Source organism: Leptosomus discolor, chromosome 5, assembly GCF_034619465.1.
Source record: "Leptosomus discolor isolate bLepDis1 chromosome 5, bLepDis1.hap2, whole genome shotgun sequence".
NCBI classification, from domain to species: Eukaryota; Metazoa; Chordata; class Aves; order Leptosomiformes; family Leptosomidae; genus Leptosomus; species Leptosomus discolor.
The window spans coordinates 29,938,444-29,956,531 of record NC_141395.1 but is presented as its reverse complement, the minus strand read 5'-3'; the positions used below and the strand labels follow the sequence as shown (position 1 = coordinate 29,956,531).

General features: G+C 41.2%; 1 protein-coding gene across 1 annotated transcript in view; it reads left to right on the top strand.

The window, feature by feature from the left end:
* The window catches only part of PLEKHM3 (pleckstrin homology domain containing M3), a 73,504-nt gene extending 56,249 nt beyond the window's left edge, over positions 1–17,255 (top strand). The window contains exons 6-7 of the mRNA XM_009957424.2: positions 4,600–4,757; positions 17,063–17,255. Of these exons, the coding sequence (XP_009955726.1) occupies positions 4,600–4,757; positions 17,063–17,240 (336 nt within the window). The 3' untranslated portion in view covers positions 17,241–17,255. The remainder of the gene's footprint in view (positions 1–4,599; positions 4,758–17,062) is intronic.
* Positions 17,256–18,088: the final 833 nt, after the last annotated feature.

Genomic DNA, 18,088 nt, shown 5'->3' with positions numbered 1-18,088 from the left:
CTTGACGTAGTTAAACTTTGACTGATCACACATTGCCCTCATGATTATATTAATGTGATGTATCCAATGGGATTTCAACTTATACCACAGCCCCTGCTGCCTTTCATCTTCGTCTTCCTGCTGAATCAGGAAAAACTTAACCCAGTGCATGTGTGTTGTGTCTTCCTGCCACCCAAGGCTCTTGCAGACATTGTCAACATTGGCTTGCCTGTGAGCATTTGGCATCCTCGTATTTCCCCCCACCTCACTCATACAGAGTGTAATCGTGTCTTTGGATTTATACTGCTACCCAACTGAACAGTAGCACGAAGACATACAGAGAAGAAAGCTTGATTTATGTTTATTCATAACTTTGACTTGTATGAAAGGCCTCTGTTCTAGAAATCATCTGAAATAATTCCCCCAACATCCCTTTGGTGCGTGTTCAGATACTGTGTACCCCTTCAGTTTCTCCCACAGCTGCAGACAAGTCTCTGCCTTCCCCTCTTACTTGCCAATATCATCTTGGCTTTCCTGAGTCAGGTGCAGGAGGCTGGGCAGCGGGGAGGGTTGCTGCTGCTGCTGGTTCTCCTGGTTTCTCCTCTTCCTCCTGAGCAGCCCTGGCACCTGCAGCCGTGCTCTAGCCAGTGGGATGCTCCATGCAGTATGGACAGGGAGCCTGTACGAGAGACTCCTCCAAAACATAGTTTGTCCCATTTAGGGTGGGAGATACGTGGCAGTTAGTGTAAAAAGCAGTGTTCATTTTGTTGGTTTAAATTGTAAGTGCTTTGAGGGCAGGGCCTGTCTTTTATGTGTGTACATGTGGGTGGGTATTTTTTTACAATTCCTAATGTGAAACATGCAGTAAGGAGCTGCAGTATGCAAAGCCATCGCTTTCTGTCCTGTGGTAGCTTAGAGAGGTGTTTTTCCAGATCCATAGAGGTGAACAGTGGTTCTGATCTGAATGCTGGGTCTATTCAGAGACACAGCTTGCTTGGGGCCTCCAAACAAGTATTTTCCTCCCATTGTCACCAAGCAGCATACCCCAGTATATTTCAGGTGCAGCAGTGGTAAGCTAACTAAGAGCATGGCCAGAATCCTTTTGGGATGGGTTGATTGTCCAGTTTAGGAAGAGAAAGCTGCATTGCACCCTCCATCAACTGATGATGAGAATGCCATCATCAATCACCTTTCACACTTAATTTTGGACAGCGAAGCAATTGCTTGCACTATGAAGAATTTAGATTAGAAAACAGACCTTGCTTTTCAGGTGTGCTGTAGGTAGAGGAGAATCTGAACTCAGCAAAATTTTGTTTTAACCTTGATGCATCTTTTTTTTTTTTTAAGGTAGGAATGTATATTTAAGCCTTTGCAGGTGCATGTTGAGGCTGTATTATGTTACAGGGATAAGTCAATGGTGAAATTCTTGGTTTCTGTTCCTTTGTCTTACTCTTAATGCAGTTTTGTGCTAAATTTCCACATTTCTTATGAAATGTGATGGACTCTTCTGCAGCTTGTAGCGTTTGGTTTCACATTTTCTCTGTTTTGTAAGCTTATTTAGTAAGCTCATTTTGTAAACTGAAATGTCCTTAGTAAAGGTACAAGTCAAAGCTTAGGAGTGACTCCAACAGTGAGAACAGACATGTGCTGAGTTAGACTGCATGGGGACTGTGCAGTCTCCGTCACTGAAAGGCTTTGGTAACAGATACAACTGTAAAGAATGACATGGATGCTACTGGCTCTGCCAAGATGGCCTCTTAAGGTCTTCCGCACCGCCCCACCCTCTGCCATGATTTCCTTCATATCCAGATAATGCATTACATTTAACACACTTCTATTCTTCAATGACTTGTGTTTCCTTGAAACTCAACATCAGATTCCAGCGTCAACTGGGAGAACATCCTGGGACTTTGCCATCATGGTTGTGAGATGTCTAAACTGACTGACCCTATCACAAGAGAGTGCTTAGTCACAGGAGAAGTTTTGGCACCTTTGATTATGTGTCCTCCAGTCCTTTTCCCAAGCCAAAAAACACTCACTGGGGAAGCATTACCATGAAACTGCTCTTGGAGACAGCAAGTAGAAATCTTCGTTTTTGCTTGCCAGGATAAATGGAGATTAGGATTTTATTCTTATTAGCTACAAACACGAATGAGAGAAGGCTGCAAGGAAAAGTGGTATCCTGTGCACAGCCTTGAGGTCTCTGATGAAATAAAATGACACAAAATATACAGATGCTAAAAATAGTGATAACATCAGTTTGATGTTGCATTTTGTCTTCCTCCTATAATACAGTAAAATGACCTGTAATTCACATTGCAAAATTGGCATGCACGGCTCTGAAGACAGCATCTTCACTGAATGTCTGCAGTGGTCAGAGTTACAAGCCAGCCCACTACAGTGCTAGGACGAGCCGTACAAATAAATAAATAAACAGGGACAAATAACACCAGCTCCTTGGAGGCAACTGCCCACTCTCATTCTGTCTTGCTTAGGCAAGTGTAGGAAACCTTTTGTGCTTTGTACAGACTTCAGTTCACCCCTGGTGCTTAGGAAGTTAACAGATTATCTTAATTTTGTTTATTACATTATATAAAATGTGATTTTCATTCAGAGATTTAACTTTTAAGTCCTTGCTGACAGTGACATTAGTACAGACTTAGAGGGTTTATTTGCAGCTCTGTCTTCAGCCTGGCACTTTAAGCTGAGCTCTTGTGGCCTGTCAGAGGTGGTTTCTGTAGCATGAAAATGCTTTGGAAAATATGTATATATTGTGGTTTATTTATTATCTTTGTATGTGTATTTCATCTATTAGTGCTAAATGTCTTTTTAGAGGGTCGTTGTAGCAGTGTCACTAGCTTGGTGGTTTCACTGTTTCTTTCCTCCTGTTTATTGAATACTATCAGCTTTTGTGTCTTTCACCTACTCCCAACTTGTTTGGCTTTCAAACCCTCTATAACTCTGGAGTCTGCAAGCAAAAAATTTCTCCCTTTAAAATGAAAAACAAAAGCCAGCATAGGGGAACTAAACTAGCTTGTGACCATCTGTTAGAACGTTAGTAATATCATTACCTTGAACTATAGCTTAATTTTCGTATTTCATGCAGAAGCTTCTCTGCATTGTTTATATTCTGGTTGAAGGGGATCTTCCTATACAGGATGCAATAGGAACGTCGTTTTTCCTCTAACACGAGCAGATGTCCTTTCTGCAGTACTAGCAATAACATTGCCACTTCCTGTTGTTGCAGATGTTGTTAGCAGTCTAGAGGTAAAAGCAAAGAGGGGGCAATTTCAGCCCATGCCATTCAATGCCATCAACATCAACGCTACCTACACACCTCCTTTTGCATGTGTACTCTTTCATTTCATAGTGGCTGTCTCTGTTAGTGGACAGGAAGTGGCCTTGGAACACAAATTTATTTCCTTTCTAATTTACATAAGGGAGCAGTGCCTCCAAAATCTCTGTTTTTCTTCTCTGCCTTGACCTTTGCTTTCTCTAGATACGTTTACACTAAGCCCACATTGCAAGTGGAGCATTACCATATTTAGGGAAGCAGTGCCTGAGCTGAATCTGGCACACGTTTAAGTGTGAATCTCCCCACTCTTAGGTTTCATGGTGCAGCCCTGTGCAAGTCTTCAGTTAGCAATTATTGCATTCTTTTTCCTTTTTATAGGCAGTCACTATCAAATCCTGTGACACATTTCTATCACTAATCTGGCAAGCTGCCATTCAGGCCACAGGAAGCCCAGGAGAGAAAAATATACACTTAGGGCCTTATTCCATCTTCATTATTCCCTACACCAGCAGAATTCCTTAAAGTCTCTGGAAGTTTAATTTGAATGGAAAGTATTTTGCCTGAATAGCACCCCTTATTGAGACATTGTCACTGAGTCACAAGTTTAGATGAGTGTTGTGGCTAGTAGTTTAATCTATACTGCATGGCTGTTTTTTCACACCAACACAGGGAGTGCTAATCACGTCTAATGGTCTAGCAGGATTGTCTGGCAGTGAGGGACTTCTCGATTTGAGAGCTGGACACTGAAGAGAAAGAGAATTTATTCATTTTGGCAATGAGGGGAATATTGTATTTTAATGACTTTCAATGGGAGACACAACCTTACTAAAGGAGGAAAGTCAGGATTCTGTTCACAAAAAATATGCAAACAATTTGTGCTTTGGAGGAGAAGGAACAAAGAAAAAACTGTGATTTGTACATAAAAAATAACAGGAAATGAAAATCATAAATGTAAGGCAGTATCCATAGCTGTCAGTTAGATGGTAATATGGAAGCCTTAAACTCTTTTCCTATCTACTTTTTTGTGCCTTAGTGTATGAATGCGTTGTTGTACTTAAAATGACGACTAATCTTTTGTGGGTTTGCCCTATAGAGACTTACAGAGTGATAGTAACTTTGGTCTTTATGTTTGGATCATTGCCAGTTCATCGCCTACTATTATGACTTGTGATTTCATGGAGCTATAGCTGTTGGGAAGTAACTTTCCTGTTGTTTTAACTAGCAGCACTTAGCTGCATTTCTGTTTTAATAAATATTGTCTCTTCTTCAGGGAGTTCTAGTTATTTTTGGGGGGTTCATTCACTATTGTCTTCTCCTCATTTCAGGTTATTGAAGGAAAGCTGGCTCCTTTCTTGGGGAAGGTGATCAAGTTTGCCACCTCTCATGTGTACAGCTGCAGCCTTTGTAGTCAAAAGGGTTTCATCTGTGAGATTTGCAACAATGGAGAAATCCTTTACCCCTTTGAGGACATTTCTACAAGCAGGTACTGTAATGTCACGTATCATATCCTTGCGGGTTCTCAGCCTCGTGACATCTTATTTAAATTAACTAGGGACTGGAACCCACTAATGCACATTTCTGGGCAGCTGCGCTAGATCACTGGTCCAAGGAGGCTACCACAGGCAGACTTGGAAATAGATGGGAAGAGCTACTTCCCAAAGCCCTGTAAGTCTCAGAACAGCTGTTCATAAAGGGAAGAGTCCCTAGTAGTATCACGCAGTGTGATTTATCCAAAGCTCTTCTGAGTTTGCAAAGTGTCCTGAAAAGCCAAATGAATTCTCTAAAGTGATCACAGACATCTTTCTGGTACCTGATGTCACTGGGCCCGTGATATACTGGGATTGTCTATTATAAAACAATAACCGTCTATTCTGAAATGTTTTCCCCATGAAATGTTATGGCTAATTCTCTGCTTTCTGTGTGCATACTCCTCTGTGCCTACATATGCAAGATTTTAATTTTTTTTAGACGACATTGCTGTTCTCAGGTGGCTACAAAATAAATGTAAGTGTATGCCACTCTTAAGCTAAACAAAAGAACCTTTATTTCACATTATACGGAGTACTGGATGTCGGATCAGGGACAGGAGTGGCATGGAAAAGCTAGAAGCAACATGCAGGAAACCAGAGCAGACTTGTCAACGCGGCAGTGTTACTACTCTTCTTAAAAAACGTCCTGGATTTTGAATAAAGTGAGGGGAGGATGTTGTTGCTTTGGTTTGCGTTTTTTTTTAACTCAACAGAAAGACCGTGTATCTGACAGCACATCATTCCTCCGTAGATAAGTACTTTTCTGGCTATTTCAAATACAGTAATTTTAATTTGTCCTCCAAAGTGTTCCATTGAAGGGAGAAAAAAAATTGAAGAGCCACCTTTGGAAACAATCAGGACTAGCCTGTTAAAAGGGCTTCATTAAGAATCTGTTTCCCCTGCATGCACAAAGATGTTAAATTACAAGTAACCAAGGACTACTCTTTGGGGATTTTCAGCCTGACCCGAGTTTCAAAGACTGTTTGCATGTTCTTTTTCCAGACTCTCATTCTAAAAAATGCGTTGACAAAGCACTGGGCATGAGCTAAACAAGGTGTGCAGCTGAGCTCTATAAATGGTTTTCAAGAAAGAATATATTTAGGGTGAATGGTGAGATAGGCTGAGTTAAAAAGAGAGACTAAAATGACATAAAACATGAGATGTCTATTGAGACTGTATAAAAGGCAATTGAAGATGTTCCCAAAAGATTGATGAGAATGTGTAAGAGCATTTGGGAAAACAGGTTTACTTGAAATGTCTGTGCATTTGATTTGTCTGGGGGATTTTTGGTCACAAAACATTGTTGGGTGTATATTGTTCCCCCGCCCTTCAGCTGAGATCAGACATACCTTGCCATTACAGAGTTTAAAACCTTCTGGAATCAAACAGTATTTGCTAGCAGTTCAGTGAAAGCCAAAAGAAGCTGATCTAGCTCCTGTTTGTATGTGAATTAGAAGCCAGAAAGGACTTTTGCTCATGTTTCACAAATGTGAAGTCATGGTTGATGTCATGCCAAAGACAATGGTCTTTGTTAATGATTTTAATTAAAACACAATCAGCATGAAATGGTCTCCAGTATTTCTCTTTCTTATTTTGTCAGAGGTCATTCTGCTTACTCCTTTTGTACTCGTTATCACTAAACCTTGCTTTTATCCCCAGCATCTTTCATTTCCCTTCCTAGTTTCTCATCTCATTACTGCTCATGTGGGCACATGCACCTCTCTGAAACTAACCAGATTATTTCGGTTCCATATTTTTGCTCTTTTCTACCTTCAGGCTGGAGGCAAATCATGCCAACAGAGGAGCTTGTGTGTTTTACTGTGCAGCTCCATCAGCTGCAAAGCAGTGAGAAAGCGGCCAGGTAGAGGGCTTTTGTATTTGTTTCCATCTCTTACAGATGAGAGAGATTTCTGAGGTAGGTGTGTTGACCACTACAATGACAAGTGTAAGGTGAGGTGGCTAGGTAGAAATAGGTAGATGTACAGAGTAACCTGTGGCAGATGGAATGGCAAGTCACAGAAAGTTTGTGTGAAGACTTGCAATTATACCTGAAATTTCTGATGACGTGTTCAGTTTTCCTTGTTAGTTAAGTGTCGTACAGAGCTCTGAGTAAACAGTTAGCTCAGATTTGTGATTTAGTCATACTATTCTGAGTCCACAATGTGCACTGAGAATTGACTATGATTCCCTTTCTCCATCCTGGTTTTCCGGAATTGATGTCTACAGCTTAGTATTAATGTTTTGTACTCAATACTAGACTGCCAACTATGCTGGCTGTAGCTGCTGAGTTAAGGAGGGAAGAGCAGCTGAGCTCTGAAGACCATGTTTTTCCTTCTTGCTTTTGAATGTTTCTCATTCACATTTGAGCATACTACTAATTCTGCCAGCAAGCTGGGCTGTTAGGTTAGAAATATTCAAAAATGGGTGCATGACAGCTTTTGCAAACTTCACCTCTCTATTGAATGTTTGAAAAGTGAAGTCTGTTTGTGTGGGGAGGGTGTGTGTCTGTGTGGAGCTGGCATTTGTTTTTCTGGCTACCTCCCTGACCTTTCTCACTCTTTGGAGAGAAGAGTGACAGCTGTCAGTCGGGCCATTACAATTCCAAGGTGGTTCTCGGCTGGCTATTACCTTTCCATCTTCATGGTCTCTTAGGTCAGCTTTGAGGTGGAGAGATTGTTTCTCTCCAAAATATTCTCAGCTGTTTCTGGAGCAGTCTTCAGTAGGAATTTATGAAGGATGAGTCTTCTTTAAATAGATACAGCTGAGAGAAAAGGAGGGCCCCTGTTGAGGGCTGGGGTTTCTCTTTGGTCAGGTTATTTGCTTGAGAGTCATTTTTGTCAGTCCTTGAGCAAACAGAGTGAATACCTGGGTTATGCACTCCTCAGGGTTTGAATACACATATATTACATACCCTTCTCTCACTAATCAGCATGACACATTCCTTTGTCGGCAAACGGTTCCAAAACAAACACAATCAGTTCACTTAATTAGCGGGTCTGTGGGCTGTGCTTGGCAGGCTCTTTACATCCTGCTCAACAATACAGCGCAAAGGTTTGCTGTCTTGAATGTAAGGGTGGGCTTACAAAGTCATAAGCTTTCTAATGATATTTCCTTTCTGTGGCTTTTCTTGGGAGGTGGCCATTCTGCACAGAGCTTAATGAAGGTTGTGATTCAGTAGTTAAACAATTTCTTAAAAACTGTCCCATCCTTTTGGATGCCTCTTCCAAGTCATTTTGATTCCTCTGTTTCCCATTTTCCTCTTTTCTGCCTTACCTATATCTGTGTAACCGTTCATCAGGGTTCTTTCTACGTTTCACAATTTTGGCATCTTTTTGAAGGACTTTAAATAATGAGAACTGTATTTAAAGCCTCCTGAGTTAATTGCATGTTTCATGAAGCAAATTGCCAGCTAATGTAAACTCTCACAACTCTGCTTTTGCTGGAGCTCCGGCAACTTAAACAATCTAAGCATCTACCTCCTGTTTTATTTCTTGGACTAAATTTGCCCCAGACTTAAATTTAGCAAATAAACATGCAAAATTATCCTATTATTTCACTAATTTTATTTTTAGAAGTGTTGTGAAGTGACTTTAAATATCCCTGGTTATAAACTGGGTTCTTAGAGTTGTTCTTGCCCATTTGTTAGCAGTCAGGCACTGCCCCTCAAGCACAAGTGACAAGAAAATGCCTTTGTAGTGGTACTATTGTCTAAAATATGTGGCTGTATTTATTTTATAGCCTAGAACAATTTTTAACAAGTTTTAAATCTTAAGGAATACTGAGAAAATACCATTGGAACAAGAATAGAGTTATTCATTAAAAAGGGCTTTCTGTCCAATTAGATAATTAAGTAATTATAGTTATGGTTAACATTATTATATGCCACCCAGTTAATAAAGTTTTGGGTTTGCCTGTGTGACAGCATGCTAGTGACTACTTTCACAGGCTATTTGTCATGTTTTGCTGGTAAAGCTACTTGCTTGGTTAAGAACTATTTAGTCAATCCCTTGCCTTTTATGTGGTGACTATAGATGTACATGAACCATAGAGAGTTGCTCTTTTGTGTTCGTATTCATTTATCAAGGCTAAACTGTTTTCACTTTGCGAAGTTAATTTGTTCTGCAGATCAGTTAAGACATGTAGACCTTTTAAGATACAAACCAGAAGACCCAAGTTTAAAATAGATGTGCCACAGAACAGGCTTGACTATATCAACCAGCTTGGATGCCTCTATAATCTTTGGCCACCATCCTGATAAGACCTATGAATGTACTTAACTTTATGCATAGTGAGAAGTCTTACTAAAGGTTCTGGGGCTGTGCTTAGCTTTATGTGCATGCCAAAGTCTTTGCAAGTTTACAGCTCACTGTGTTATGGATGCTGTGCCACTGGACAAAACCAGCTTTGAGCATTTGGGAGAATGTTAAGAAAGATATTAGGTGGAGAGACTGAAATACGTAATATAGAACATTTCCAGGGAATACCTTGGCACAGGTCAAAGGCATCAGTCAAAGCACATCATTTTCCCCTCTTGTTTTGATTAGTTTGTTTTATGCTAGACAGCCTTTCCCCAAGCCCAGTTCACCTGAGCTGTGCTAGTAGTTTAGTACCTAATTTTTGAAACAGCTTAGCTTATCAAATGTTGATAGTTGGTTCAAAGCACCCCAAAGTGATCTGCTCAATGCTTTATTTAAAGAAAATTAGGCACCTAAGTAGATGTTCTCTTGATCATTCAGTTTCACCTGAGTCTGTCAAAACTGGTCAAAATCTTCTGGCCGAGATCTTCTAATTTTTGTCTGTGCAGGGTAGCGCAGTAATGTTATCTAGAATGTGTAAAAAGAAAGAGATAAAATATACTGACTTTTTTGATCGTTGTATTTTGGAACTGAATTAGCTTTAGAGGTTGGTTTTACCTGCCTTGTGTCAGAGTGGTATTAACTAGATTGTTCAGCATAAAGGCAGATACTTATTTCAAGTAGGAAGGTCTCTGCAGTGCTGCCTTGTGCTCTTCCCCACTGGCTGAGCATGGCAGCCGTCACGCTTCCAGTTTCTGTTCTGCAGCTTCCCAAGCAAATTCCCCTTTGAAAATAGGCTTCTCCATCTCCCAAATATGGTTGCTTGTAGACCAGATAACAGCTTTTCAATTGCTTTTTAGCCCATGAAAGCCAACGCTGCAAACTCTTAAGTGCTCAGAAATTCTAAGATTTCCTTAAGAATCTTGTTTATATACTTACTTTATTTTTTTAAGTTCCTTTTTTTCCATCTTTGGTCCAAGTAGGCAAATCTTCAACATTACAGCAGAGCTACAAAGTCCAGGTGCCTTTGCCTTTCTCTTTTATTAGAAGCATAAATCCTGGCTTAATCACAGGATTTCCAGACTTGAGACTTATAGAAAAATGTAAAATAGTAGAGTCAGGCAGTCAAATTATAATGGTTGAGGTCTGTGTTAATAGTGCTGTTAATAGTATTTCCTGACTTTTTGCTTTTGGGTCTTCAACCACCACTTTATGAACACAGTTCATTAATAATAGGAGAGGTAGAGGAGCAAAGTCCAGTTCATGGTGTGGTAGCTAGTAGAGGCAGAGGATATATGTCTGAGCAATGTAAACACTTGAATCTCCGTGGCATCTCAGCCTCTCCAGTTATTTGCAGGTAGTGGTTCTACCATGGGTAGGGCTATTCCTCTTTCCAAAGTAAATTAGCTCCACTGACTAAAGTGTAATCACATGAGTTTCAGATTAAATGTTTTAATACTGATTTTGGGTCCCTTTACTGATTTTTTGTGAACGGCTGTGTACAGGCCACATTACTTGGCTTGGGATCTCTGAACTTAGACAACTCGCAAAGTGCAGTACTGAAGTTGACAGTCAGTCCTCAGTTCTCCGGCTGGATGCAAGTATGGAAGTATAGTAGATAAGCGTAGCATAAATCCCCGCAGCCACATCTAGGGGGGAGCTGAGGACACACTTCCCTCCTTAATCAGGAGCCACAGAGGGGTCTAGGAGCTGCAGGATCCCTTTGCTCCTGCCTGACCCCACTGCTGTGCTCTGGTGCAGTAACTCAACCTGTGTACACAACTGTCACAGGATGATAGCAGGTGGTTAAATCAAGCTGTTCTTGTTCAGCCCCAGCCCATAACATGTTGTTTTGTGGGCACCCAAAATGAAGACCTCTGGGTCTAGCAGTGGAATGGTTGACACTGAGACTCCCTGCCGCTGGTGGAGCACTGGTGGTTTTCTCTCCAGTGAGCTGTCCACTTTCCCCCTCATATGTGAGGCTTTAATATCTCTGTCTACTTTCCACATCTGTTGGATACAGTCAACCTTGGCAGTGGCTGCTGGCACAACAGATGAGGGGCAAGAGGCTGTGCAGATGGGGAGGCAGCCATGGCAAGCCCTGGGCAGCCAAGCCAGGGTAGGAGCTTATTTGCTTATCTTCCCCCGCTACCTTGGGGCACTTCTCCAGCACCTCAGTCTAACCCATGCTGAGTAAATGGGAGTGGACCCTGGTCTGGCAGTTTACATGCAGGGACACTGGGTAACATGTCATTCAGCCATCCTGGGGTGGCATTACTAGAGCAGCAGTGGTGGTGGTGGTCACAGACGCTGCATCAGGCTGTGTGTGGGCTGGTCCTTGTGGCTGTATCAGAGGTGTGAACCACTAGTGCTCTACTTGGTGTGTCCCATCAGTGCAGGCTGGCGGTCGCTGTACACCCCTTGCTAGCTCGCCCCTTTGCATCGGTTCCCGCAGCGCACAAGCTGGACCGATGGTTGGCAGTTACAGTTATTTCTGCTGTTTCTGTACCCTCCGGGCCCAGCTCAGGACCCAGCCATGCCGTTATAAATGAGGAGTGTCTTCAAGCTCAGCTGGCATATCAAGTGTAACCCCCGTCTGATGAGCAGGTATATGGAAAGCAAAACTATGATTATGATTTGAATCACTGCTGGCTCCCTGAACACTGAATTAATCATTTAGAGTGAATTTCAGACATGTAATAATTTGAAGGGCTGGGTAGTGGGCTCTGCTCTAGTTTTGTTTGGCCTTTTTTTTCCTTCTTCAGAGGCAAATTTTTCAAAAGGAAGTATGAAGTATTAACAGTTTTTAAGTATGGTATTTAAAAAAACCCACCTGTGTCTAGTAAGGACCGTAAGTGTATCATACAAGGCATTATCTTAACAAGCTCCTTATAGGGACAAATCAATGTCATATTAGTGCCAAGTTTCTTCCATTCATTTACTACATGGGCGTCCCTCCCTAGGCAGGCTGCTTGCTTTGGTTCCTAGGCAACTGTAATAATATTGCTGCACGTGTGTCAGGCGTTGATTGCCTTTGGGGCTTTTCTTGTGTTATAAGTGAACACAGGCTAGTCCATTTTCCTTTTTGTGTTCTGCTAAAGTCTCTGAGAGTTTTGAAGGGCGTGTCCGTGATATTCACGGCTGAGCAATTCAAAAATAATTGCAGACAGGCACATGTGCGTAGCTTGGGATTGTGATCATGCTGGAATGCCTAGGCAAGGCTTACTTTCAGCTACTGTAGTTTGCTTTTTGGGGTTTTTTAATAGCCAGGTTACAGGTGGCTTAGTATTTTGGATGCTTGGTGAATGTATAGTGTCACCTAAAGAAAACATAATGAACTACCCCACTTTATCTTGTTTTCACTCTGCATGGAGGGAAAGAAAAAAACCCAAAGAGTTCTAGTCAATGAAGGGTTCAGCCCTAAATCAAATCCGTACTGAAATTCCTTTCAAGGGATTACTCACTTGAGCAAATGTATGCAAGGTCTGGCACAGAGAAGTGGGGTTTTTAAAAAAGTGAAAGTTTGTGTATAAAACTACAAGAGAAAGGATGGTGGATGAATATGGCACTGCGGTGAGTCAGGGGAGCTCTTTGCTCTTCTCAGCTCTGCTAAGAGCTCCTGGCTGACCTTGAGCAAGTCAGTTCACCTCTTGTTTCCCATTTGTGAGGTGGGAATGACGGTGTATCTGTCATCCACCATTTGTTCATTTCGGGGGTGAACAGCATAACCATGAGCTGCTTTGATTCCCCACCTGGTGTTTGGAAACCAGACCGGTACAGCCCATGTGCATGGTACTGAAGCTGTCCTAATAAACCTTGCTTGTCCCAGTGGCTTCATCCCAACAGTCGCGCTGGTCGGTCTATCAACCTGTAAGGTTCCTAGGAGACAAATAGAACTTTCTTTCAGATGACATCCTGGGCCACCAGTTGATCATCCCTGGTTTATTTTGTCTGCTTAAGGTGGAAGGTCTTTGAGACCTCTTTGTGTTGCACCCCCTCTCTTTGGGCACCTGATCTTACCCAGGGGCACCTAAATAGTCGTGCAGTACACAGAAGAAATATGAGTATAATCAATTGGTTGTGCAGAATCTGGAATTACTTGAGCCATAAGCCTGTTAAATACATGTGGGAAGCATGAAAAGAAGTTGCTGGAATTTACAGTTTACCAAATATTGATACATATATGTTTCAAGTGCCTAGACTTAATAGGAGACACTAACATTGGCATTTCGTCAGCACACAAGGAGTGATTTTATGCTTTTAATGTAGAAAGGCTTTTCTTTTGTAGCTAGTAATGATAATAAGAGCATTATAATGCCTGGCTGGCTGTGGAGAGCTTTACCCTTTCTCTTTTACACTTTTCAGTGCAATATAAATTATTTAGAGGATTGAATAATTCTCCACATTTTCGTTACTCTGGTGTTCAAACAAGTAAAACATCCTTAAAACATAAACCACTCCCTATAGTCTCAACAGAAATTGAGTTGGTCAGGAAAGAGGAAAAAAAAGAGAGAAAATGCTGAAATAGAGAGGAAGATATTTCAGATGCCTTCTTAGAAGACTGAAAGTCTGTGTGAAAAAAACATGCAATGTTCACCAATTCTTCAAATAATGTTTGAAAAATAGCAAGATGCTGTTAATGTGCAGTATTGCAATATCATTCATTAAAGAAGGAAACATGAAAGACCTGAATGGCTATGGGCTCATCAGCTTATTATCAGTGGTGTATAGAAGTCTCACAAAAGATGCAGGGACTTCTTGGCCTCTAGCGAAAGAAGAAGCCAGGATTCAGAAATGTTACCTGAACTGTGAATTACCTATGACAACAACAAGGCTTGAGGGAAAGATAACGAAGTGTAGCAAACTATTACATGAGCATTTTATAGACTACAAAATGTATTTTTTCTCCAGAGAAATAAAAGCATTTTGGAATACTGAGGCTTGAAAACAACAGTAAAGAAGAACCATGAAACTCACACGTGGAGATAAAAGTACATGTCAATTAAATAAGCGGCAATCTGCAATATTCTAAGAAGGAATATAAATTTGGTGCCATTTTTGGTATCACTGAAAAATTTCTCACAGTAACATTAGGAATGATCAACCAGTTGACATTTCCAGGGTTGATTTAGACTGACTGTATTTGATAAGATAAAAAGCAAAGCTATAGATGGCTTGGGGTAGTATAGCTCTATCATTTTAAAGAGAGTAACCTGCCATTTGGACAAAGGCAGAGCAAGATCAGCATTGCCCCCCTGCTCTGGTGACTGAATTTGTTTTGCAGTGAGGGGATACAAGCATGCAGTGAAGGCTGACCCAGGTGTCCTCTCTACCTGTCCCTACAGAGAGCAAGAGGCAGCTTTGTTCTCCAACTCAGAGCACTGTTCTTCCAGGCTGCTGTTTTATTGTCATCTGCGCCCCACGGCTGGGTCTGGGAGTACATCAGCCTTCATCAGAGAAAGCAGAAGATACGTCTTCAGAGTGACAGTTGGGGGTGGGGGCACCAGAATGGACCAGCGATGGTCATGATGGCTGCTACTACAGTGGACTGTGAGATCCAGGGTTGGCTGTTTGCACTGCCTCTGGTTAGAGCCTGACAGTGTGGGGTCCTGGTCAGAGCTTCAGCTATTGCACCAGCTGTAATAAATAACAGTGCAGACATTTCTTCTCCTTCTTTTCGTTCTGAGTGATGTGAGAGGTTTGTTAATTTTTTCCACTGGGCTTGTTTCTGAAAAATGAATTTGTATTAATTTAAACACTATCAATCTTTGTTTTCTCTGCTGATGGCCTTTGACTGGGGAGAGCGGGTATGTTGGCTCCTCTCATCCTGCTCCATCCATTTCAGCAGCAATTTCTGATAAGTTTTGTCACCTCTGTGCATACTGTGGAGAAATACTGAGCGAGCATAGGGAGTGGCAATAGGAGAGTACAAAATTACACTCCTCATCAATCATTACCCTCTAGCAACTTCCAGGGCGCTGTAAATTGCTGACTAACAGGGGAGAATTAGCTTGATAAAATCACCATTAGTGTCAGTTCAGAATGATGTAAAGTTTTAAAGATACTGCTGTCCTCTCTGTCTCTCTCTCATCCATTAGCGTGTCTATTAGTGGAGATCCCAGTCCAGCAAAGCACGTAAGCACATGCTTAATTGTAGGCAGATCAGTAATCCCGAGGAAATCACTGGAATATGCATCCTAAGCACGTGTTTATGAACTTTACTGGATCAGGGCCATAACACACACTCTCCGAGTACAGAAATGATAAATATCTCTGTGTGAGCCAGTTTCTTGATTCAGACCCAGATTTAGACTCACTGGCTGGACTTAGAAGTGTGGCAGTCAAGTTTTACTGCAAGAAAACATAGAAGTTAGTAGGTAGACAGCATTATACTTAGCCTTTTTAACTCTCCTTTTCTTACTTGTTGTTTTGTTATCAGTTTATACTAGCTAGAAATGTGCCTCTAAACCTCTGCATAGCCTTCTCAAAGCTCTGCAGTTAGTAAAATTTAGACCATTTTTGGACCCATGCATAAAACTTGAAGTGTAGCCAGATCAGGAACAGTTTTTTAGAAGTCACAGGTGAGATACAGATGCAGCTAATATAGCTAACAGGTTTTATTAGCTTATGGACTTCTCTCAGTATTACCAGACTGCATGCCAGACACTACAATTTGCCTTATGGCTTCTCAGAGTTTGGGGTTTGTTCCTTCATGTTTTCAATTTTCTTTACTATCTTGAAGATAAGAACCTTATTTCTAAGAGAGGGGGAAAAAAAAACCCAAACCCACAACAAAAAAGCTCAAAGCAAGCAAACAAAAAAAATCACTAAAGATATAATGATGGATGGTTGGATTTTCATATAGTTATTTGACTACAAGAGCTGTGAAAAAAGGAAAAGTACAAGGCATTTCAAGACTTCCCACAGAATCACCATGGTGGCCAGTGCTCCTCATTTGTATTTCAAAATTGCTCTAAAGTTTGATGTTTTGTTGCTTTCATTATTTGATTATCCAACTGGAATCTATGACTTTGTACCTCTGACACTGTCATCCTTTTATTTTTTTTCATTTGGTTACAAAGCTGTAGTGACTCAACAGTTAATAGTAACTACAGATAGTTATTTGCATTGAAAGGCTGAGAATGTCCAACTTAGTTGTAGCCCACTCCATGATCACCAGATGTTTCATTGCTCCACAGTCATCTGGAACTGGGGCTTGATCTGCTGTAACATTGCCTTCGTTGCCTCAGAATGCCCCCAAAGTAACCCAGTCGTCTTGTTCAAGCGGTTCATTTGTTTGAAGTCTTAATATAACATTTGAGAACAGAATAGCACAGCTTTGAGTGCCAGAAGCTATGATTGTGTTGATCTAGTCCGATCTTACACAGGACACAGAGCAGAAAATATGGCCTACCTCTGTTTCATTTTTTACTTTGTGGAATGACTTCTCCTGCTGTTGAAGTGGACTGTACTTTACTCTTTGCAGAACAGCTGGCCACTGGAACTTCAATGAGGAAAATGTCATATCTTGGCTGTAGCAAATGCTGAAATATATCTTAAGGAAATGAATACTGTTACTCTTCATTTACAAACTAAAGCAGCAAACTTGTCATTCATAAAACAAAATTGATGTTTATTCTGTGACAGACCTGAATGCTAGTTAGTAAGAAGATAAGTGTTAATCCTTCTAAAAATTCTGTCTGAGAAGCAGAAGTGCTGGGACAAATTCTCAGCAACTGCAAATGGATGCAAGCCAACTTATTTTAGTGGTCCTGAGTAGCTTTACACCAGCAGAGGTGTGGGCAAGCCAGTGTCTTTCACAACTCCACTCTTTTGAAACATAGCACTCTTTGAGCTACCAGAACTGTTTGAAGGAATATCTGCTGCCCACGATCCATGTGAAGCCCGTTGCATGCTCTGGTCCTGTTTTGTCATTCAATTTTGACACTAATTTGTGTTTGCAGGTGTGAAAACTGTGGTGCTGTCTTCCACTCTGAGTGCAAAGTGAAGGCTGTACCATGCCCCAGGTGTGTGCGTAAAGAATTACAGAAGAAGCAGAAATCCTTCTGGAGGCAACTGAATATGGACGAAAACATCGAAGAGTCTTGCAACATGTTTGAGTTGTCATATCAGAACACATGAGTTCCTTAAGGCAGTGGCCAGCCTGAAGAGAATCCCTTTCCTAGCTGCCAAGTCAAGTGGCTTCTCAGTTTAGCCAGGCAGAATTCTTTTTGCAAGATAATATCTGACCTTCTTCATCTGTGAATAGCAGCTGCCAAAGCGGCCATAAAGCCTTGTTGGCTTTGAAATACCAATGGCAAAACTGCATTTTGCATTGAAGTCCAGCCACTAGCTCTCAGACAAAATGTGGTTTAGTTGAAATGCGTTAGATCTAGCTAATTAAGCACCCAACTTTTTCTTTTCCACCTCTGGAGAAGACTTTTCCTCAAGGCAGAAAATATTTGCTACCATGACCACGTTGTTTTTTATGTTGTTCATTTAGAATTCATGAATCATTTACTTATTTATGTGCATTATTTATTTATTATTAGCCTTGGCAGATGTTCTGGTGAGGTGTTTCACAGAACCCAATAGGGCAGGAATGATTTTAAACGCGCCTGCCCCCTCTGATGTGGACATAGCACTCCATTTCCTCATGTTTCCAGAGAGCTATTTTTAAAGGATCGGTACATTTACATGTCATTCCTCCCTGAGGAAAGAAAAGTATCTCTCATCAAAACTTATTTGGGGTGCTTGGAAACATAAGATGCAGAATAATTCTTTCAGCTATGTTTATATATTCGTAACCACCCCAGTGAACCATTCTATATGCAGATAAGCAGGGGACTTGCTACTGGTTTTGTTCAGGCTGCGTGTATCGGTTAAGCTCTGTTACTGAAGTTCATTGGTTATTCTTGATCTATGTGAGGCCACATCCTCATTTCCAGTAACATGATGTTGGTTTTGACCTCCTGCTAGTCTCACGTTTT